The sequence below is a fragment of the Meles meles genome, chromosome 16 (assembly GCF_922984935.1).
Source record: "Meles meles chromosome 16, mMelMel3.1 paternal haplotype, whole genome shotgun sequence".
In the NCBI taxonomy this organism is placed as follows: Eukaryota; Metazoa; Chordata; class Mammalia; order Carnivora; family Mustelidae; genus Meles; species Meles meles.
Genome location: NC_060081.1, coordinates 23241549 through 23264124, shown reverse-complemented (window position 1 = coordinate 23264124; position 22576 = coordinate 23241549). Strand labels below are relative to the sequence as shown.

The window sequence follows — 22576 nt, the reverse complement described above, 5'->3', positions numbered from 1 at the left end:
AGTTCTAGTTGACTTGCACAGGAAAGGAATTTGCTGGACAGCGATGGGGCAGGTCACAGATACGATGGGCAAGCTGGAAAATCAGTGAGAAACGGGCAGGGACCAAGGAGGCTGGACACAGCCATACCTCATAGACATGACCACAGCTCAGTCCCTTCACCTGCCTGCCTCTGCCTCAGAAGTCACAGGAGCACCAAACTGGCCAGACCTTGATGTCCCATGTCCTTCCACAACTCACACACAGGGGTACCCCCCCATCGAGTCAGCTCTGGTGGGAAATAAAGTCTAGGTTAGAATAGGGGAACAGCCACTATTCTATAATTCCTAGCTCTGTTTCGTCATTCTGGTTTCCCCTTCTGGTGGTTGTTTACCATTGTGCTGCTCCCCTATGGTGTCACTTGTCATGTGGTCAGTCTGAAAAAAAAAAAAGACAGCAGGCATTCAGTTCTGTTTTTGGGGCAGACAGTCATTTTTGTGTAGGTGAGGGAGGAGTATGAAACTTGTGGTTTCAATGATCAAGTTTGGAAATTGCTCACGAAGGAGAATTGGAACTAGTCTCTGTCAAGGATGCACCTTGTGCCAGGAACTGGAATGAATTTTTACATATTATCTTATTTAAGCATCTCGGTGAACCTTTGAAATGAGTAATTGTTATCCCCATTTTACAGGTGAGACACCTGAGCCTCAGTGAGGTTAAGTTACTGTATTCACATATCATGAATAAGAAGTCGGAACCCGAGTAATCTCCAGACTCGTGTCTGTGAGATGCTACAGCCTCCTGCTCGGTCTCGGGCCGTTTTGTGTTAGTAATCCTTAAGTGGCATCATGGAAAAGTCCCTGTTTTGGTAGATGTTTCCTAAGCCTTATGCCCTTGACCTGTAACCAATTTTCCAAGGGCCCCAAATCTAGATCTCCGGTTGACCATTAAAAATAATATTGACAAGTCAATGAAATGCGATTATTGAGAAGTCGGGACTGAACCAGAGCACCACCCCTCACAACCTTCTGAACTGGATATTGGGGTGATCCTGAAGTGAGCCTCCCCAGAGAATGACCCAGCTGTCAGAAAGTACTAATCTCTCCTGGCACCTGGCCCTGGAGCAGGCACTGGCGGGGGGGGGGATGTGCCTGGGGAGAGTACGGACAGTGTAGCGGATGTGCGCTCTCCTTCAGGGAGCTTCCAGCTGGTTTGGAACTCCTCCAATGCCGCTGGTCTCTACCACCAGCTTTAGACCCGCATAGGGGGTGTGGTTAGGAGGCTGCTCCATGGGGTGCAATTCCTGGTCCCCACACCCCAAGCTAGCAGTAGGCTTCTGGGCAAGGCATTCATCCTCTCCAGGCCTCAGTTTTGTCATCTGTAATATGGGAGTGATGGTGGTACCCATTCCAGAGAGTTTCAGGGGGACTTGAATGAGCTCACGTACGTGAGGTACATGAGTAAACACTCCACAAACACCATTCTTGAGCAGGTGGCCTGCTCCTAGTGTCATCTGTAGGTGACAGAAACTGCAACTTAGAATTCTGTCTCTTATAAGTCATCTCACAAAAGCCTGGCATTTAGAAGGTGCTCAGGAAATACTCATCACTTCGTGGGAAAGAGGACGACATGGGACAGAGTTCTTTCCAGCCTAAATGTTCATAGCACTTTCATTCCTTGACATACTGCTTAGTGTTTTATTAACTGATGTCTCTTTCCACGCTAGAATGTAAGCTCCATGAGCAGAGGGACTTTGTTTCCTTCAGGCCAAAGTCAGTACATATCACATAGTGGTTGCTTAGTCCATATCCGAAGGCATGAATGAATTTTTTTTTTATCTCCTAAAAAAGGAAGACATGCCGGCTAGCAACTTGTGGCCAGCCTCTTCCCTGGGACCTCCTGAGGCCTGGGCTGATGATCTCACTGTCCCATAGACCCTAGCCCCCTGTGGGTTCTCACTAGAGCCCACCCACGGAAAGCTGTCCGTACCTGTCCCTTGCTCCAGCTCTAGCCAACTCACCTGCAGGGCCCAGGGCACAGCTTTTCAGATTGGCAGCTGCTTAGTTTGATGTTGTAAAACTCACTGGGAATTGCTGCCATTTGGATTTATGATTTTAATTGTTTTATAGTTTATACTTGTGCCCTGCAGTGATTTTCCATTAAATCAGAACATCGGTGTTTCGAAAAAGAACAGGTATGGTTGTGGGTATATATATCTTAACAGCTAATCTTTGGCAATGAAAACTAACAGTCATCAGCAGATTAGGAAATTAGCATTTGTTTAATTAACCTCCATGTGGGGCTGTTAGTGCATGAAAATAGTGAGGTGGTTTTTTTTAGCTTGCTAAGATGATGGATTTTGCATTTGTATATTCTTAAGGCTTCAACAGTAATTGTTAGCCTCCCCATCTCTGTTAGCATAAATGAGCAGGTAAGCATAAATTGCAAAGTTGGAAGGAGACCAACACCACCAAATATAATCTAAAAAGCCACTTCAACTTATTGATTCTAGGTAAAACATATACCATATACACATGTATTATACTATATATACATATATGAATTACATAGGTATGCATATACAACTGATTAGACTAAATATTTGTTACATATATTAATACTAGGCACTTTATAACATGTATATTACATATATACTTAATTACATGTAAGTTTTTATTACATATTTATTTTGTGTATATGAGGCAATATATGACTCCCCAAATCCCTCTAAGTATCATGTATATAATCATACTATATATTTATCACATATGTAAAGTATTACATATATAACTTTATTATCTATACTGTACAATTCTACTATTACAATATTGCAACTTTACTATACAATAAAGTACCTCATATGAATAATACAGAGAGAAGGGGTTACCTGTTGCCTGGACCCATTCTAACACAGCATGTTACCTACTTTATTACATATATACTTCATGGTATATACACAGGAGACGCGTAACTCCCAACAGCTCTGCATATATCTGTGTCTACAAATATTAATTTGTCTCTCTATCAGCAACACTATATATGTCCCATATATCATCAAACACATAGATAATGAAGTGTGTGTCACCAAGCATAGAGTACGATCCCTCGAACATAGAGCCATGGGTGTGCTGGGAGACGTTGAGCACACCCTCACAGTACCTGTTCCTGACCTGGAAGTTCAGGAACTGGAGTTCAGCTCTCGCCATCGCACTTGCTAAAATAAGTTCTCAAGTCACGATTTACTTCAGAATAGAATATGTGGAGAACTGAACCACCAACAAATTGCACACTTTGGTGTTGAATTTGGCCACTCCACTTGCTTTCTGGCTGAGAACCATCCCTTTCAGAGATCTCCTTGCTGTCTCTGGGCAGCTGGCTTACCCCACATACTGGCTTCAGTCAGAACCAAGCTGAGATATGGACCGTGTATAGGTAGAAACTGCTACTTGTCGTGCATGCTCATGGTAGCTCCAGAAGAGGAAAACTGAAAATGCTAACTCTGGGGGGTCCACCCTGCCCTGTGTGTAAACCACATGCCCTCAGTACCCTTCCATGACCTTGACGGTAATGAAAGAGACTGTTTGAAAGCCAGATACCACTTTTCCCAAGGCAGAGATAGCTTAGCCTGTATCAAGTACCTCCCTCCATCGAACATAACCTACTACTGTTTCATCCACATCTCTGGCCACACAGCCTGCTCTAGTGTGACGATAAATGTAGCTGGTGATTGCCAGCAAAGTCAGGAAATGACCGGCACTCTGAATTTTAGCCGAATGACATCAAGAAAATCCAACTCTATTCCAAGAATGGTCGAGGGTTAAAGGAAAGGAAGCAGATGACTCAGGCAGAACTCAGAGGCCGGGTAAGCCAACAGCCACTAGAAGGGATATAGGCCCCCTCTAGCCAGGATCTGAGAAGTGGTGTTGAAGCTGTGCCCCCTCCATGCCATCTCCCCCACTAACTCTCCAGAATCTTCTCATCCGTCTGTGCAGGTTCCCTGGGGGAAGTTACACCTCAGGCCATAATTATGTGCCCACGTTAGCTCAGTGACACTGAAAGATTTGCAACTAATTCAAAAGACTGATAGTTTGGGAGAAGGTGGTTTCTAACGAGAAGGAAACAAAGAAATATCCCGAGCACAGGGACCCCCTCAGATGGAGCAGAAGAAGGGGAGGGGCAGGGAGGGCAGCCAGAAGGCAGGGGAGAGAGGGGCCCAGGGAACTGGACTGTTGTCGAGCTGGGCTCCCACTACACCCTCTAGCTGGGAGGAAGAGGAGAAGCCGCTAGGTCCTTCCTGGGTGGGAGACTGGACAGTTCCTGGGGACCGTGGAGCTCCGCTCCTGTAGGTTTTCTCTGAACGGAGCTGCTTCCTGCATGGAGACAGCTGCTGTCTTGTGTGAGAGCAGGTCTCCCAGCGTCACCGCAGAGTTGCTGCTTGCTTTTCTTTTTTATCCTGAGCAGAATTCTGGAATTCCTTTCCCTTCTTTCCCTCGGTAGAGTTGAAGTTTACAGTTCTTTTCTTTACTAAATTTGTTCACTGGGCCAACCCTGGCATGTGATACCTCCGCTGATCTGGAAAGTGTTCTCTTGAAAGATATAATTTACCATCATCACCATCATTATTTCTAAATCGGAATACCTAAGCATAAAGAGAAAATATCAAATAAACATAAATAAGGTCAAATGCCTTCATCTCTCTGAGCCTCGGGTAGATATTTGGGCTTCCCTGGGCTTCCTGAGTCTCCTCTCTGGTTGTCCCATTCAACACTGAGCTTGCTCACAGACCCGCCGCAGCCCGCTTCGCTGCTCAGACTGCCGCGGCCACTCCCTTTCTCCATCGCAAACCCTCATCTGTCACTACCCAGTTGGCATGTCCACTTAGATGTCTCCAGTCACCTCAGACTCAGCACGTGTGAGCTGAGGTATCGGTCGATCCCTGCCCTCACTCCAAAGCCAGACCCTCCCTGGCGCATAGCAGCTGCCCAGGAAATATTCATCGGCTGGCGCAGTAGATGCTTCCCGTTTAACTCCACCAGATTTTGTGCTCCCTAATAACGAAAAGGAGGATCTCCATCACCTGCCTCCTGCTCATGGACCTATGTACTCTCCCTCTCCACCGGCTGCAGGCCTGAGCCCCAGACAAATGTGTGGGTGTGAGCAGAAGCCTCTAGCGGTCCTCAGGGGCATGTGTGCACACGCACACACGCGCGCACGCACAGCTCTGATCAGCTGAAGAGCACCACACGGTCTTAAAGCAAATACCTTCTATGGCCAAATTAAACAAATTCAAATGTGAGACTTCTTTTTTTAGGAATAATAAAATCTGTTTTCTGTCCCTTCAGAGGTCAGTCCATTTTCAGCTCCCTGGCCTCGCTTGAGGCCTCCGATGTCCTCCAAGTAGCTCGGGTGACCCTCACTTTGCAGGAAGACGTGCTTTTCCTACATCCCCCTCAACTTGTCCAGTTACATTTGTGTCTCCTCAGCTCTTTATCTGGGCGGAGGTGACCCGCGAGGTGCCGACCTGTCTTCTAGCACGCGGCCCCTTGAACGGCTGGACGAGGAAGACCTACACTCACTAGCTGGGGCAGCTTCTGGCCCTGACCTTGAAGAGTGATGTTCTGGTCCCCTGTCTGGGAATTCTGGGCATGAGGAACTGTAGTCCACTTCCGCCAGGCTCCAGGCACACCCCCAGGAAGATTACTGTTGGTCCTTTAGCTGGAGTGGCCCTTTTTGTCATGAATGCTGGCTAGATTTTGAGCTGCAGATCACTGGGGCCAAGAAGGAGGCAGGACTGGCAGCCCTGGCCTTGTAAGGGCAGTGGGGATGTCCTGTTTGCCCCTCTAGTGTAGAACTTACCATCCTGAGCCTTCTGGCCTCTGTCCACCTCTCCCTCTAGACCCCTCCTTGAGGACAGGGACTGTGTTCTCTCCCCCAGTATCCTCAAGGCCCACCACAGAAAGCAGGCTCTGAGCAGCAACCCTAAATACTGTGGATCATGACAACCAGGGCCAATTAGGCAACGGAGGCATGAGGATTTGTAATCGTGCCATTAACTGGACCATCACTGGAGTGGACTGAATACAGATGCGTCTCCTTGGGACGCTCGACCAACAGTGAGCGCAGGCACTTTGCAGGGCTCTGGGGACCGCGCCGGGAACATGAAGATGCAGTCGCTGTTCCCATGGAGCTCCTGCCGGGGAAACCATTTACTTAAGGAAATAAACAAGCAGAGTCCTTACAGGTTGTGGTCATTGTTGTGGAGGAAATGACTGAGGTGACTGAGATTCAGGGAAGGGTCGGGAGTAGGGGATGGCAAGTGGCAGTGGGCTGATTTAGGCAGGGTGACCACTGAGAGGTCTCCCTGAGGAAGAGAAGTTGAGGCATGGACCTTAATGACAAGGGGTCTATTCTCCAGGGAGAGGGAACAGCCATGTGGCAAAGGTCTCAAGCCAGGAAAATGCTGTCAGAGATCCCTGACCCCGTGGCTCGAAAGACGGGGAGGTGGTGGCAAAAGGAGGAGGGAAGAGGGCCGGCTCCAGAGCCCGAGCATGATTCTTGGGCCTCCACTCTGACTGCCACGGAAGCTGCTGGGGTGAAGGGAGGGGTTCTTCCTGAGTGTAACAGGAGAAGGGACTGAGGGGGTACAGGAGAATGCCAGATTCGGCTGCCTCTGGTGCCTTGGCCTTGGTTTTAACAGTTTCTAATAATGTGTTTTAATAGTTCCATATGGTATCTGAAAGCATTTGTTCGGGTCGCCTAGCTGCCTAGGGCCATGATTCCCAAATTCCCCTCCCTGCTCCCTGATTTTCTCATCCTTTGACCAGCAGGTATTGAGGTGCTAGGAAGGATCAGGCACTGGGGGGCTTCCAGGCCCCGCCTTCACGGGTATCCATTGTGGAAGACAGACCCTCCTAGCAGGGCCTGTGCCGGGACATCGAGGCAGGAGACAGCCTCACATGCTTGGGAAGCACCCAAGGCCCCCAGGCCCTGGTGTAGATTAAAGAGGGGTGCGGTGAGGGAGGAAGCTAGTGGAGACCCCAGAGCACCTCGCAGAGCACACCGGGAAGCATTTTCACGGGGCGCCCCTGAAGGATGCAAGCAGAAGGAGAGCATGGTCTGATTTACATTTTGTATGGAAAGGCCTGTTGGCGAAGGTTTGCTCTGGAGTGGAAAGGGAAATATTTGGTGTGCAGCGGCCAGGACTGCAAGTTCAGACTTCACGAGCTCCAGCTGCCTTCGCTTCCCAGGATCTCAGACGAGAAGGGTCCTTGGGGATTAGCTCATCCAGCCGTCTTTTCTCATATTTGAGGACAGCGAGCTCAGAGGAGTGACTTGCTTGAAGTTGTCGCTGTCCTTGGGCCAGTCTGTCCTTGGGCTGACTGAGCCCCAAAGAGCCGTTTCTAAGTGCAGGTTAACGGACGGCCTGGAGAGGAATTGGGGGGGGAGGGTCTTGGTGTAAATGTCATGATGGCCAGAGGGGCCAGTCCCATTCGCTGGGGACACAGATCAAGGCTTATTTCCCGTCAGTGGAGGTCAGGATATATATCTGTGTGTGTATCAAGCATAAGAATTTGTTTTCACTACTGTGGATTAAAAAAAAAAAAAAGTAGTTAGATATAATCTCACAGTCAGATAAATTATTCTGCAGGGATTCCAAGTCTTAATGTCCAGGTACAGCCCAAGGCTGTTTCTTTTGGCTGTGAAAGGGGTACCATTTCACACCTTGGGTTTTCCAGCTATCAGTGTGGTAGCTGGAGGTCTGCTGTCTTCAGACTGGGGTCGTCAGTTTGCGTGGCTTATCAGTTACATCTTCTAACTACTTTGCCATGAGTCCAAAACAGCTGTCACCCCAACAGCAACAACCGTGCTCTCCATCCCACAGGAGGGTAAGAGTGTAGATACGATCTTTTTTTTCTCCCTCCTCAAGCAACATAGCTAAGTGGTTCAGAGCATGCGTTGATGTCAGGCGAAGCAACTCTGTCACTCGCCACCTGTGTGTCCAGGGCCAGGGCATAGCCCCTCGGACTCTCCTTCCTCATCTTTACAACGGAGGCAGCGATAGTCCTATGGTGTCCCTAGGCTGTTGGTGAGATTCAATGAGATAATGCATTTAAAGGCTTATACTGAGCCAGCCTACAAAAGCATGTGGGAAAAAAACAAAAAAACAAAAGGAAAAAAAAATAGTTAACTATTCCGTCCTAAATGATTGAGCTTTTCCTTTGAAAAGAGTCCGAGATTTCCCCACAGACTGGCCCAGAGTGAAACATTACCACTGACTCTCAGGTATCAGCGTGACAGTGGAGAGTTTCGAAATCAGTTACCTTGGCTCTGAAGCAAGTGATGCCTCTCTGTTGGACAGAGCGACATGAGGATCCCTTTCCTAGGCTTTGTGCCTGTGGTGGCCCTGGAGTGATGTGGCGTTCCTGCGAGTGCTAAGGGGTGGCCGCCACAGAGGGACTCAGGAGGAAGGACAGCAGCCGGTCACCGGCATTTGCCCCACTGTCAAGGGGAGTGTGCTGTATTGAAGGGGGAAAATTGTCTTCTCGTGAATGTGTGGTTCAGTCTATGAAAGCAACATCTGCCCGAAGAGCCTGTGTTCCCATCTGATTAACCTCAGTCATGTGCTAACCTCCACTCTTTGTCCAAAAACAAGCAGAGTTTCTTCATAACCTCCCCCCAGGGCCTGCTCTCTGGTGATCCAAATACTTGGCATCCTGAGAAGTAATCTTTCTAATCTCTTATCTTCAAGTGAATGGAAGAATGTGCTGTCGTTTGCACGGCGTGGAGTCGGGGCCTGAGTTTCGGGGAATTAGCATGCCAGAGGGATATACCATCGAGCGTACCCTGGAAATGAGGGCACTAAAAATGGAGAGGCAGAATGAAGAAGACAGGGACTTATGGGTCTATTCCCTTTGAAGTGAGTTTTCAAGTCAAGCAAAAAAAATTTTTTTTCCATTGTTTCTTATGTGCAAAGGTTCCCCGGGGTGCCAGCCCTTTGCTAAATGCTAGTGGTTTCCAGAAGAATTTTCTGGCCCTTATTCTTGGCGAATCTACCAAATTGGGAAAGTACAATTTCACAAGTCAGAGAGGATTTTTTAAGCTAAGATAGCTGAGGTGCCGAAGAGCCCAGGACTCCACCCAGCTTCTGCTGTTCACTGCCTGCCCTTGCTTTCTCCCCTGGAGTGCTGGTGTTCCCCTGGGTGCGAGGTATCATTCCCCGGGGCCAGGGAAAAGGAGCCCGTGATTTTTCTCCCTGGGCTGGCCTAGAAGTTGCAGTGTCTTTCTGTCTCTCAATTATCCTTGGACACTTCGCCCCTGTGTGGTAGTTCCATATGCTCTGTGGTCTTCATCCCGTGGATTCTGTCTCTGTGGTTTACACACACTAGGAAAGATAAGTATTTCTCCATTATTAAAGAGTTTTTAGGGGCCTACTGACCTGCCCTCACAGGGCACGTGCATTTTTAAAGAAATGACTGTCAGAGATGCCTGGAGACTCTCAGAGACCGTTGGTTACTCCTGGAGTAACTAGCAAGCGTCAGGCAGGCACTATGCTAGAACTTTCATATGGATTACTTCATTCAATGATGGCAATATTATCCCCACTTTTCAGATAAGGAAACTGAGTCCCAAACATATTTGGGGTTTTCTTGACTGTCTTTTGAGTTTCTGGAAGTGATCTGTGTTCCCACTTCAAGGGAGCCTTGGTTATATCATTGTGCCCCTAAATCACACCTTCCCTGTCAGTGACTGTGACCTCTGGGCCTCTGTATTCCCCCCTTCTCACCGTGAAGCCCACCTTTTATAAGCACAAAGGAATTTGGGTCCCATCAGCAGGTGGAGATTTCCAGCTCGTGCATCTTACATTTGATCTGAAAGATGGTCTGTTGTGTGGAGTTAGCCCAGCACTGCCTCTTACCCGCCATGCAAGGGTGGGTGAAAGGCTTACCTTTTCTGAGCCTTGATTTCCTGAGATGGTGAAAAAGGTGGGTTGATGGTACCAAACACCAGCAGGGCTGTAGTGTTCAGGCTTCCTGTCTGTCAGGATAAGATGGCAGAGGACACTCCAGACAGATGTACCCTTTCCTGGCAGCCTCTCTCTCAGATCCCTATTCGGCTTAATGACCCAGGCCAAACTGTCTTGGAGCCTCGATTTAAGGCTCAGAGCGGTAGTTGTCCACCAGCGGTCTTGCAGGGGACGTTTAACAATGTCTAGAGCCATTTGGGGTTATCACACTGGGGCAGTGGGGGGTGTTGATAATAGCATCTCATGTGTGTAAGTCAGCATTGCTACTGAACGTCCTACAGTGCCCAGGACAGCCCCCGATGACAAGGAATTAGCCAGCTGCAAATGTCAGTCTGGCTCCAAGGTTGAGGAACCTGGGACTAGAGGGGCTCTGCAGAGCCTATTCCTTACCATCTTTCCCATAGCTCACTGGGACCTCTGGAAGCTGGGGAGAAAGGGAGTTTCCATGGAAGTTCTCCCAAGTCCTCAGTCTAGTGGAGAATACCCAGTAAGGTAGCCTTCAGTCAGGTTCCAAGTGACAGGGGCTATGATAAAGGCATCCTGCCTGGGGAAATGCCTTTGTCATAATAAGAGACCCCCAAAATCCGAGACTCCTAAGTATGCTCACTACCATCACTGTCACTCAGCCTTGTTCTTAAGGTTCCAACATAGTCAGGCAAAGTAAATAAGTTACAAATGCAAACCCTGTAAAGGAGAAAGTGAACATGATCACCAGTTACAAATGATTTGGAAAATCCAGGAAAATCAACCGGAAAACGCTTTTGCAAAAATAAAGAACATTCATGTAGCAGCAGGGCATAAAACGGTAAGTAGAAATTAGTAACTAGTACATACACATGCAACCAGAGAAAGGATATGATGGATAAGAAGATCCCCACTGACAATAGGAATTTAAAATATAAAATAACAACTTGGATTCCCCAGGAGTAGACTCAGCTGCGATTATCATATAAGCCCCAGACAACAGTGCTTTATTATTATTTTTAAAGATTTTATTTCTTTATTTGACAGAGAGAGAGATCACAAGTAGGCAGAGAGGCAGGCAGAGAGAGAGGGGGAAGCAGGTTCCCTGCTGAGCGGAGAGCCCCATGCGGGACTCCATCCCGGGACCCTGGGATCATGACCTGAGCCGAAGGCAGAGGCTTTAACCCACTGAGCCACCCAGGCGCCCCGACAACAGTGCTTTAAATAAGATACAAGTTCATTTCTTTTTCATAAGAGTGCTATCTGGAGATAAGAAGTCCAGTGACCATTTCTGGGGCTTGGTGCTTTTCTTTATGGCTGAAGGGGACTAAGAGGCCTCCAGGCATTATATCCTCATTCAGGCAATGCGTAGAAGGAAAGAGAAGATAAGCCTCATTCTTTTAAGACCTCAAACAGTTGACTGGCTAGAACTTAGTTATGTAACCGCACCCAGCTCTGAGGAAGGCTTTGAATTCCAGTTTAGCTACACCACTGTGTGCAGGGCTTAAAACACCAACAGCAACGGTGTTCTCTTGCTTAGGAAGAAAATGAGAATGGGTATTGGGCCGACCAGCAGGCTGCCATTAAATATAATAAGAAATGCACAAGATCTATAGGAGAGAACCTTAAAATGCTCCTAAAGGACACGGACAAGGCTTGAATGAATAGAAAGACAAACAATGTTATTGGATAGGAAGACTCAACATCATAAAAATTTCAATTCTCTCTGAGTTAATTTATAACTTTAGACATGTTCCCAATAAAAACATCACCAGGATTTTTTTAAAACAAGACAGATGATTGTAAAGTTCGTATGGAAAAGTAAACAAGCAAGAATAGCCAGGAAATTTTGAAAAAGAAGAAGGGGACCAGCCCAACTGGATGTTAAACTGAATCATAAACCTACAGTAATTTTGAAAGTGTGTTATAGGTCAGCATCATTGAATGAGGAGTGCAGAAGTAAGTCCAAATCCTTATGGGGAGCTGGGACCAGTATTTGAAAAAGGTGATGTTTCAGTCAATGAGGAAAAGATGAACTATCCAACTTATGGGGTTGGAAACAAACCCTACTTCACACGTTTCATCAGGCTGAATGCCAAATGCATCAAAGACTTAAGTTTATAAAATGAAAGCCATGAAAGTACAAGGGGAGATGCTGGGAGAATGCTCTTATAACTTTGAAATGGGTAAAGCCTTTCAAATTAAGGCATAAAATACAAAAACTTACAATAAACCACCATAAGCAATGTCAAAAATTAAACTGGGACAAGAATTTGCAATTCTTAAACCACTCAAAGTCCATTTCCTACTATAGAAAAATCTCCTTAAAAAGACAAGAAACAAACACCATAAAGGAAAAATGGCAATAGTTCTCACACACACACACACACACACACACACAAAGATATCTTTTAAATATATGAAAAAATGCTCAAACTTACAGAGAAACTTGAGAATATACCAGGATAGGGGCGCTTGGGTGGCTCGTCAGTTGAGCATCTGCCTTGGGCTCGGGTCATGGGATCTCAGGGTCATGGGATGGAGCCCCTCATGGGATTACCCACTCAGCAGGGAGTCTGCTTCTCCCTCTCCCTTTGCCACTCCACCCGCATGTGCTCTCTCAAATGAATAAAATCTTAAAAATACACACACACACATACATACATACATACATACATACATACATACATACACTGAAATACTGCCTTCCACTATCAGACTACCAGAAGCTCAATCACTTACCATGTCAGCAAGGAGGCACTATCCATACTGCTGACAGAAGTATAAATCCTTCAGCTCTGAGGAGGGCAGTTTGGCAACATCCCTCAAACTCCGCATTCCTGTTCTAGCGTATTCAGACATTTCTTTTCTAGAAAATCGGCACAATTACCTTCATATATTTATAAGCTTATTCACAGCAGTACTGTTCTTAGTAGCAAAAGATTGGAGGCAAGCTAAATGTCCTCCAGGAAATGTGGCAGACTGTTGTACAGCCATAATAAGGAATTAGGAGCCTCTTTACGTGCCAAGACAGATCTCCAGTACGTATTAAGTGGAAGAGATAAGGTGCAAAAGATTGCATGTAGTCAAGTCCCAATTAGTTAAAAGGGGGGACATAAATATATAGTCACACATTCTTATTTATGCAGAAACTGTGACCAAAACAAGACACAAGGAATGAATAAAATGCAGGTGCCTATGGGGGGGGGGAAGTGGTGTCTGGAGAACAAGTACAGAAGGAAGAATTCTTACTGTTTATCCTTTTATACTCTGAGTTTTAGGGCACATGAAGGTATTGCCTGTTGAAAAAAACGGGTTGAAGCTATTTAATAAGTAAAAGCTCATCGTATTGACTCCTATAGAGGGGAAAGAATTTTGCTGTATTTTTTCCACTATTAACAAAAATGACCCCATTCCTTAAAAAATGTCCCGGTCCTGGCGCCTGGGTGGCTCAGTGGGTTAAAGCCTCTGCCTTCGGCTCAGGTCATGATCCCAGGGTCCTGGGATCGAGCCCCGCATCGGGCTCTCTGCTCCGCAGGGAGCCTGCTTCCTCCTCTCTCTCTGCCTGCTTCTCTGCCTAGTTGTGATTTCTCTCTGTCAAATAAATAAAATATTTAAAAAAAAAAAAATGTCCCGGTCCTCAAAAGTACCCTGTCCTTGTATTTGAGGACCGATGGGGATTAATATCTAGGCAGAAGTCCCTCTTTACAAAACTATCAGTCCCCAAGTTCGATGAGTACCTACTTTGTGCCTGGCCGCTGACCTGAGCACCAGGAGAACACCCGTGAAGGAGAAAAGCCTACACACCCTGTCCAGCCAGCTGGACCCCGGCCCCAGCAAGGCTGAGAAATGATTGTCCCTGACCTTCCCAGGGAGGATTTAGAGACCCCTCACGAGCAGGCAGCACGAAAAGCCAGCAGGTGGGGGATCCTGCAGCAGGAATGGGAGGTCGAAGTCGGAGGTCCCCAGGCAGCAGTGCCACTAAGGGGGAGGGAGGGAAAACCGAGAGAGGTCGCCCTCAGCCAGCTGGGCAGCAAGCAGAATTTCAGGGACTCTACCCTCCTTCAGCAGCCCTTGACCCCCAGGCCCCTTGTAAGGAAGGGTGGCTGTCCTCTCTCTTTTCCTCGGCCCCAGCAGGCGTGGCCCTGGGCGGCCTCGGCTCTCCCCTCCACTGAAACCCGCACTCAGGAGCTCACTGAGACAGACAGGTTTGGTCCCGGCCATGGGGGTTATTTTTCTTTTTAATGAGACTGAAGACTCCAGGAGGAATCCAGTTTTAATCGTGGCATTTCTGGTCCCTAGAGGACTTTCCAGCTGAACTCATCTTCCCTGTCACCAAGGAAAGGAACACAAGTCACTGTCTCTTCCACGGGGCTTGGTTTTGTGTGGGGAGGCCGAGCTTCAGAGAAACACAGGGGAAGTTTGAGGAGGTGAGTGGTGGCAGGATTTCTGGTATCCATGGCAGGACTGTGTGAAGACCTGCTTTGGCCTGAGGCCTCCCTTCCCCACAGCAGAGGGGCAGCTGCCTGCGTGCTTCCTGCAGAACATCGTTGGCCCTCGTGGGCCCCCTGGGCCTTCAGCATGGGGCAGCTTCTTCCCTCGGGGAGCAGAGGGGGCAGGCAGCAAGGGGACGGTGTGTGCCGGGCCTGAGGAGGGGAAGGCAAAGAGCAGAAGATGGGGAGAATAAGACGTTCCACCTTCTCCTGCCCTGAGTGGGAACCATGAGCCGAACAAAATGCTGAGTGGAGCCTTCAGATGGGCAGAGCTGAGGCTAGCTTGGAATCTTACAAACCTCCGTTCATACAAAGCAGAAATGCGCCCTTCCGACAAGACTTTGAAGAAGGGGGCCTTAAGAGGTCATGCGTGGGGTCCTTTCTCAAGTTGGGGTTGGTGGCTCACGCTGGAAAAAGTCCACCAACGCGAAGGCAGGAAACTGAAGGAGTGTAGTGCACAGAGGCGGAAACACCAGCCTATGGAGCTAGAGGGGACCAAGTTCAAGTCCCAGTGAATTCAACCTGCTCGTCACCTTTCAGAAGTCACTTACCTTCTTCCGGCTTCCATCTACTTACTGCTGCCACGATCAGAGCAAAGCACGCTCTTCTGAACCTTCACTGTTGTTCAGGTTATGAATGTGGTTTGCAGCCCACAGAGGTGCTTTCCACACATTTGTTATTGCTGTTCCTAATACACATGTCGCCATGGCGATCATTGTGCGTGCGTGTGGGCCGGGCAGCCCTAGATTAGGGGGCATGAAGGGGTTGTAACTTAGCAGGGCACACAGGTTCGCTTCTCAATGACGCCCACATTGGCAGGTGGGCAGACAGAACCCCCGGTTCCCTCTAACTCTGTCTCCTCATGGAGGAAGTGGGTGTAACTCTATAAAGGCCTGCTACTTCCACATACTTAATCTCAACCCTTCAAACAAGCAGGAATGGGTCATCCCAATTCAATGGTCGAGGTAACGAACCAGCAAGGGGAATTCACCAGGGCCATGCCCCCCTAGGGATTAAACCCCAGGCCTCCCATGCCCAAGTCCATGTTCTTCTCCCTTCCCTCCCACCCCAGCCGGAGCTGAGGCTTGACCACACACGGTGGCCCGTGGGGGAGGCTGGGGACCCTAGTCCCAGGGGCTCAGCTTGGTTGGGCTCACTGTTCTTTCTGTAGTTCACAAGCATCTGCTTAGAACAGCATATTTTATGAGCTTTCTCTTTTCTCAAGAAGTCCCAGCTGTAAGCGGAAACGAGGCCTCGGGTGCAAAGCAGGGAGGCCCTGAAGTGCTTCCTGCCCCACCTTTGCACTCAGGCCTGGATTCCTGATGGCGGCTGCAGTTCAAGTCCAGACGCCAGCAGGCTTGTGAGAAAGGCCCCTCTTGCTCTGGGTGCAGGGCAATGGGCCTTCTTTGTAAGACCCTCCCACCCCACCGCAGCCCAGCGTGGCCGCTGAGAGAGGGCCGTGATGGGGGCCTCCCTCTGACAATCTAGGTCCTTCTGTGGGGCAGGTGTGGGGTTTGCAGATTTGGTTGGTAGAGGGGGTTCTTACCCAGAACTTTAAATTTTATACAAGACCTTACATGGAACCCCAAACTGTAAAGCAAGAGAGCTGCTCTGGCTAAGGCCAGCATCCCACCCCCCGCCCTGTCTGCCTGTCGTCCCCCATGGCGCTCACTCGCTGCACAGAACCGCCTGGGCTCTGTAGGGCCTGGTTGTCGCCACCAGCGTGTCCTCCCTCTAGTGCACTAGTGTTACTGAAGCACCCCCCCTCCCTTGGGGAGCATGGAGGCACCTCTGGGGGTTGGCTGGTGTGGGCGAGAGCCCTGGGCTGAGGTGGGTGGCCAGCAGATCAAGCCTCCTCAAAGGCTTTCCTCCCTGAGCAGATTTCCCTGAGATGTGCACATCTCTCCCACCTCAGAAAGACCCTGTTGGAATGGCTGAGGCATTAATTCTGGGCCATCTCACAGGGATTTGAAACTGGACAACATCCTTCTGGATGCAGAAGGTCACTGCAAGCTGGCTGACTTTGGGATGTGCAAGGAAGGGATTCTGAACGGCGTCACAACCACCACATTCTGCGGAACTCCTGATTACATCGCACCCGAGGTAAGACGGTGCACAGAGGGCCACCTTCTTCCGCCAGGGCTGGGGCAGGGGCCATTCATTTGCACTGAGGTCACCTAGTGGTGCTGGGGGAAAGCGCTAGAAAACCAGGAGAGAGTCTAAGGGAGGAGAGAGAAGAAGAAAGGTAGAAGGCTTACTAATTTCTCCATAAGGAAATGGTAGTGATGGAGGAAATAAGGGGCCAACGGTGAGCAAGGGGCCATTCCCCATGCTAGGGCAGAGTCTTGCTGGGCCTCACCCTTCCATCTCAGTCCAGAACTACCAACGGGCTAGGACCAAGAGAACGTTGTAGACTTGTATCATTGTCTTCACTTCTTAATAACCAGAAAAAAGGACCTCCATCAATAAAGGTGGCAATTAGCTTCATCAGCAGTAACGTACCTACAGTAAACCCCAGATTTGTTTGCCATTTCTAGCATAGAGGTGATTCTGCATGGCCGGTGCCCAGGGTCAAGCAGGAAGAGTAAAGCATGCTTCGTTATAAATGTAGATCAAAGAAGTTCCCTGGGAACTTGACTGACGGACTGCCTTTTGTGAAGTCGTTTGCACATGTTGTTCATCATATGGTGCTTACTGGCCTCGAGTTTCTCAAGCCAGTCTTGCCGAGGCTGAGAGATACCTGGTGCAGTGCGATTCAGATTTAAGACGAAGTGTCTCACAGCTGCTCAATAAAAATGGCCTCAAGTGTTCTGACCATGTAAGATGGGAAGGAGCTACCAGCCCCCCAGTAAGCACTGCCCATGGTGCACAGGTGTTAGTTAGCACATTCCAGCTGCATTTCCTTTCCGCGGGCATTGTATGAGCACCTTCTAGATGCAAAGCATTGTGGGAAGGAAGACTCAACCCAGCACTCCTCACTCTCCTAAAAGAACTTCTGGTCTAGAGGCAGTGGCCTCTATGTTAATGGCTAATTAAGCAGAATAAACAGATGCAAGAGACAAGATGATATCCTCAGGGATAAGGGAAGGCTTACTGGGACACCTGGTAGATGTACTGAGTTGTGGAGAATCAACAGGATTTCCTTTGGTGGTGGCTGTGGAAAGCATTCCTGAAAACAGCCAGGGGGGGTGGGGTGGGGGCGGGGCCGTCCAGGAGGTTCCGTATTCCTGGGCTCTGAATCCTTTAGGGCAGGGGCTGTGTTCCTGCATGCTCCCAGGGTCCAGCACACAGACCAGGCTCTTAGTAACGGTTGGTTGAATGAATAAATGAATTTGAATTTACGACACTCCAGTGTGAACAAAGATGAAGGGATGAGAATATTCTTGGCCTTCAAGTTCTAGAGTAGGCTAGAACACGGGCACTCTTCATGCTCATAGCCATGAATGAAATTAGGAAAGAGGACCAAGGGAAGTGGCCTTGATCCTAGAGGATCTGTAGACCCACTAAGAGTTTTCCAGTGGAGGGTGTCTGGGTCTGTCAGACCCATCCCAGGAAGAAGACAGGCAACAGCAGTCTGCCTCAGAAGGCAGAGAGTATGGAAGGGACTGTCAAGAGACTTCACAGACCAGACAAGACATGGAGCGGTGGGGGGGCCGGGGGGGGCCGGGGTGGGGGGGGCTTGAGGAGACAGGTGAGGACGGTCAGTAATAGTTGAGCTCCCTTTAAAACTTTTTACCTTCTAAGAGATCTGAAAGCAGAGATTTCAATCAGTCTTCCTTCGCAGGAACACCAGGAATTTAATCTTCCAGGAGAAATCAGTAAATGCAAGGGCCCTCAGTTGGGACCTGCATTTTTACTGTCTTCCTCATCATTCCTTCTCAGCAGAATGCCTGGTTCCAGTCCTCTGTCAGCTGATGCCAGAGTCAAAGGGTTAACAGGCCAGAGGAGTAGTTAAGGACCCAGCCCAAGGCAAAACAGTCACTTCATGATGAACCTAACATCCACCCGGATGCTCTCACAGCAGGCAGTCCATTGACAGGAGTCACAGTGAGCAGCGCTGTCCTCTCTGTTTATAATGAGGCCAGACGTCCTTCCTTCCCATTCCTTCCTCACGCCCATGGCACACAGTCACCACCACCCGTGAAATGGGCAGTCCTGGTTTTCCCACAGGCGAATTAGAGCTGATCAAGATATTGCTACTTCTGGCCAGGGCTACTGGGGAGATGAAATGCAATCAACGCCTCCCAATGGGTCCAGCACAGCGCCTGGCCCGCAGTGAACACATCTTCACTGTTGCTGGTTTGGGGGTTGCAGTGGGGAGGTGGGAAAAGCACAGTCCTGAGAGTTGAGAGTCCAGGCTAGACTGGACCACTGATGCCCCCAGGCGACCTTGACCAAGTTGCAGAGTGTTTTAGACCCTCCGCTTCCTCATCTTCCAAATGGGAAGAGCACTTCCTGCCCTACCTACCTCAGCAAGCTGTTTTGAGAGTCTAATGAGATTAGAGCATGGAAATGCTTGAGAAACCATAAGCCTCTATTCAGATAGGAGGGGCCATGAGGGGCCTGTTAACCCTAAAACCCCAGCCAGCTAATGAGGCTCTAGCTGTTGCCCAACGCTTCTCTTCCCGCTACGCCCCCTTGGCTAGTGTCCACTGCCCCCACTCTCCACACGCCCCACTCCTGCTCCCTGGGAAATGGCAGCCAGCCCTGGGCATGGCTAGCACCCTTAGGCCCGATGCTTGCTCTCCTCCCTCAGCTCTGAGCCACTGAAGGGGGTAGCCACCACACCCGTGCCCTCCCATGGCATGTGAGCCTTGCCCTTCTCACAGCTCCGTGGCTGACAAGCCGGTTAAGAAGCAGAAAATTAGGGCCAAGCCCCAAAGGAATTTTATGAAAGAGGCTGCCCCAAATGGGAAGGCTCTGGAGTGGGCCTGGGGACGGGCAGGCCATTCTGTGGTTTCTGCAGAGCCATCCCATCTGAGCACACACAGGCCACCTGGAGGTCACCCCCCCCACACCACCCTCTGCCACCTATGGAGGTACAAGACCCAGATCTGCCACCTCCTGGAGGCTGGAGGCCCACCACCTAGCATTCCTAGCCATCTGAACCCAGGAGAGAAGGGCGCATGCCCAGCGAGACGCACAGCAGGCATACGTGGCTGCCAGTCTCCCAAGTGCTGGAATTGGCCTGGTCGTGGTGGGGGGCTCAGAAGCATGTTGGAGCCCCTACCCTCGCTGGCTTAGAGATGCCCAGGGGAAACAACTGCCCATGAGAAAATAACTAAAATCACAGTAGTATGTGGAAAGTGCCTGCCCTTCTTAGGGACAGGAGAGGGTCTTAGGATGTCAGAAGATGCTAGAAAGCTGGGGGCATTCGGGAGAGTTTTCTGGTGGAGATGGGTGATAACCATGGCCTTGAAACCAGCAGTGCCATGGTGAGCCAGGTGGAGCCCTTGATATCTCCTGATTGAAGGAGCCACTGACTTTGGCTTTGGCTTTGGAACAGAGCAGCGTTACTGGCTTCTCAGGACAGCAGACTCTTAGCTCGGACCTTGCAGATACAGTGTGTTGACCACTGGGCCGAGAGACCCAACATTCTCACCAGATCGCCAGCCCCCAAGAATTCGAAGTTGGCTGCATTTACTTACATTTCTTTTCATTCTGAATTCAAAGGATTCCTAAAACACACGTGTTTTTACTGTTTTCAAAATGATTCCACTGAATCCCAAGCAGTCTATAGTCTTTAGTCTCCAGAAGGTTGTTTTGGGAAGACCAGGGAAGACCCCAGAACTCCCGTCCAGCCGCCTCTTCCCCGGCCATCCTGGAATCTGAGGACCGAGCTGCAGCCTCGTTCCAGGCAGGCCACCTGAGAAGTTGCCCGCCTGAGAAGTTACCCACCTGAGGTGTCCCGCAAGCGGAAGTCACTGTGTGTGGCCTTTGCCATTTGGGGGGAAGACCTGGATGGATACCCCTTTAGGACGTGCCCCCCAGCCCAGCCAGTCCTCTGTCATCTTCACTTTTTGGAATTCTTCGTAGAATTGCAGAGCAGAGAGCAACCTGGAGCAGCCCTCTCACCTGTGTGTTTGTGCGCAGTTCCATGCCTAATCTGGCTCTGACAGAAGGACAAAATCATTATAGGACGGGGACCTCACTTCACAAACCCTTCCTAGCAACGGGGCCAGCTCAGCGTTTATTTCTACCCCGAACCACACCTGTCTCCTTGACCTGCTGCATACTCTCTAGACATGGAGACCAAACCGAACAGAAGAAAACGTGGATTTCATACCAACTTCCAATTACATGGAGTTTTGTATTTTGCAACAGGCTTTCAAAATCTTCTGCCTTAATTAACCTTAGGAGGTAGAGCTGAGAATCTGAGCTTCGTGTAAGGAGGAAGTCAAGTGAACAGCTCAAGATCACCCAGAAAATGTAGCCCCAAACTTGGGAGGGAATAGAAACACTGTGGTCCGTCTTGCGTGCCTGCCACTGTAACACATGGCCCATGCTCCCGAGAAAATAAGATCGGGGGAAATTAATTGCTTTTCCAAAGGTTCTGTAGCTTCTTTAGGTAGCATTCGTCCCAGACATTATGACTCAGTCCATAAAACTGCACATCGTTGTGTGGGAAGGCAATGGTTCCAGAGCGTCCTGTGGCCACACGTCGTGAATGCATATAACATAAATAAATTTGACTCCGCTGTTGATCAGAGCAGAAGAAGCAAGAGGGACTGAGAGTGTTAGGGGAGAGAAATGACCGGTGATAGGCAAAGCACAATGGCTGATCGAGGAGATGCCTTGACTAGGGCTACTGCTGTGGGGAGAAGGTTCTGCCCCTCGGTGAGGAATGCCGCAGATCAAATGAAGGGGCCTGGGTCTTCTGGAGGCAGGTGCAGAAGGGATTCATCAGCGAGTTTTGTGGGAGTCGTGAGGATCATCAGGGGTGGGTCTTTTCCTGGAATAGCCCAAAGTATAGGCATCCTTTGTGATAGAACACAAAAGGATGGGAGATTTATTAACTGTAGTTTCTTTTTCCAAAAACATGGGGCTCAGGCGAATTCAACGTTGCCACAACCGAAAGAAGACTGAGGTTCTGCTCGTCTTCCCACTCAGTGTGAGGTGGTCCTTGTTGGCTCTCAGTCACTTTCAGCTTGCTCGAGTTTCTCTTTGTCTGTGTCTTGCTCCTGTGACCCTGATTGTAGTGTGAAAAATACACACGTATTTTTATATGGTCCTAAGCGCAAGTCGGGAACCTCATCTGCTGAAACAGAGAGACAGCAGTTTATTCCCACGGGAGGACAGACTGTCGGTGTTGACTTTGGAGCATTGATAGTTAGGTCCCAGCATAGTGCCTTCCAGACTCAGTTTTTCCTGAATTTGCTGATTTCTGAACCTCAGTTACATGAGCTAGGGCTCCGCTGGGCAGAGCGGTGAGCTGGAAATGACGACGCCGTTCCCACGGCACTTGCAGCACGGGGAGGCCGTGGGCAGGCATCCTTGGCAGGCGCTGATCTTGTCCGCTTCCCCAACAGATCCTGCAGGAGTTGGAGTATGGCCCCTCAGTGGACTGGTGGGCTTTGGGGGTGCTGATGTATGAGATGATGGCTGGTCAGCCCCCCTTTGAGGCCGACAATGAGGACGACCTGTTCGAGTCCATCCTCCACGATGACGTGCTCTACCCGGTCTGGCTCAGCAAGGAGGCCGTCAGCATCCTGAAAGCAGTGAGTTCTTGCCCTCCCCCACACTGCTGCTCCCCTGCCCCTCTCTCCCTCTTCTCCCTCTGTCCCTGTCACTCCTTGCCAGTCCAGAGGACTCCTCTCTCCCTTCCTCCCCACCTCTCCCCCGTCCCAGCTGTGCTGCGGCTGAATGAGAGGCCTTGCAGACAGTCACTTCGGGGAGTGGAGGCACAAATTGCCTTCTGTGGGACTGGGACACATTTGCGTCTCCTGAGAGGGAGCTCAGCGCGAGCCCGTGTGCGCATGCATTTCAGAGGGAGAGACACCAACCCAGACTGCATGGCATCATTTCTGCCACATATACACTGGGCCTTAGCTCCTCGCTCCTTCCGCTGGAGCCTGTGATGGGCAAGAGGGAGACGGGCACTGTGCCCTTGTCTCCACG

At 49.6% G+C, this 22576-nt stretch overlaps 1 protein-coding gene across 3 annotated transcripts in view; it reads left to right on the top strand.

The window, feature by feature from the left end:
- Positions 1-22576, top strand: part of PRKCE (protein kinase C epsilon) — a 476978-nt gene that overhangs the window by 424191 nt on the left and 30211 nt on the right. For all 3 annotated transcript variants that reach the window (XM_045981248.1, XM_045981250.1, XM_045981249.1), the window contains 2 exons: positions 16423-16561; positions 21988-22176. In XM_045981248.1, coding sequence (XP_045837204.1) covers positions 16423-16561; positions 21988-22176 — 328 coding nt within the window. The remainder of the gene's footprint in view (positions 1-16422; positions 16562-21987; positions 22177-22576) is intronic.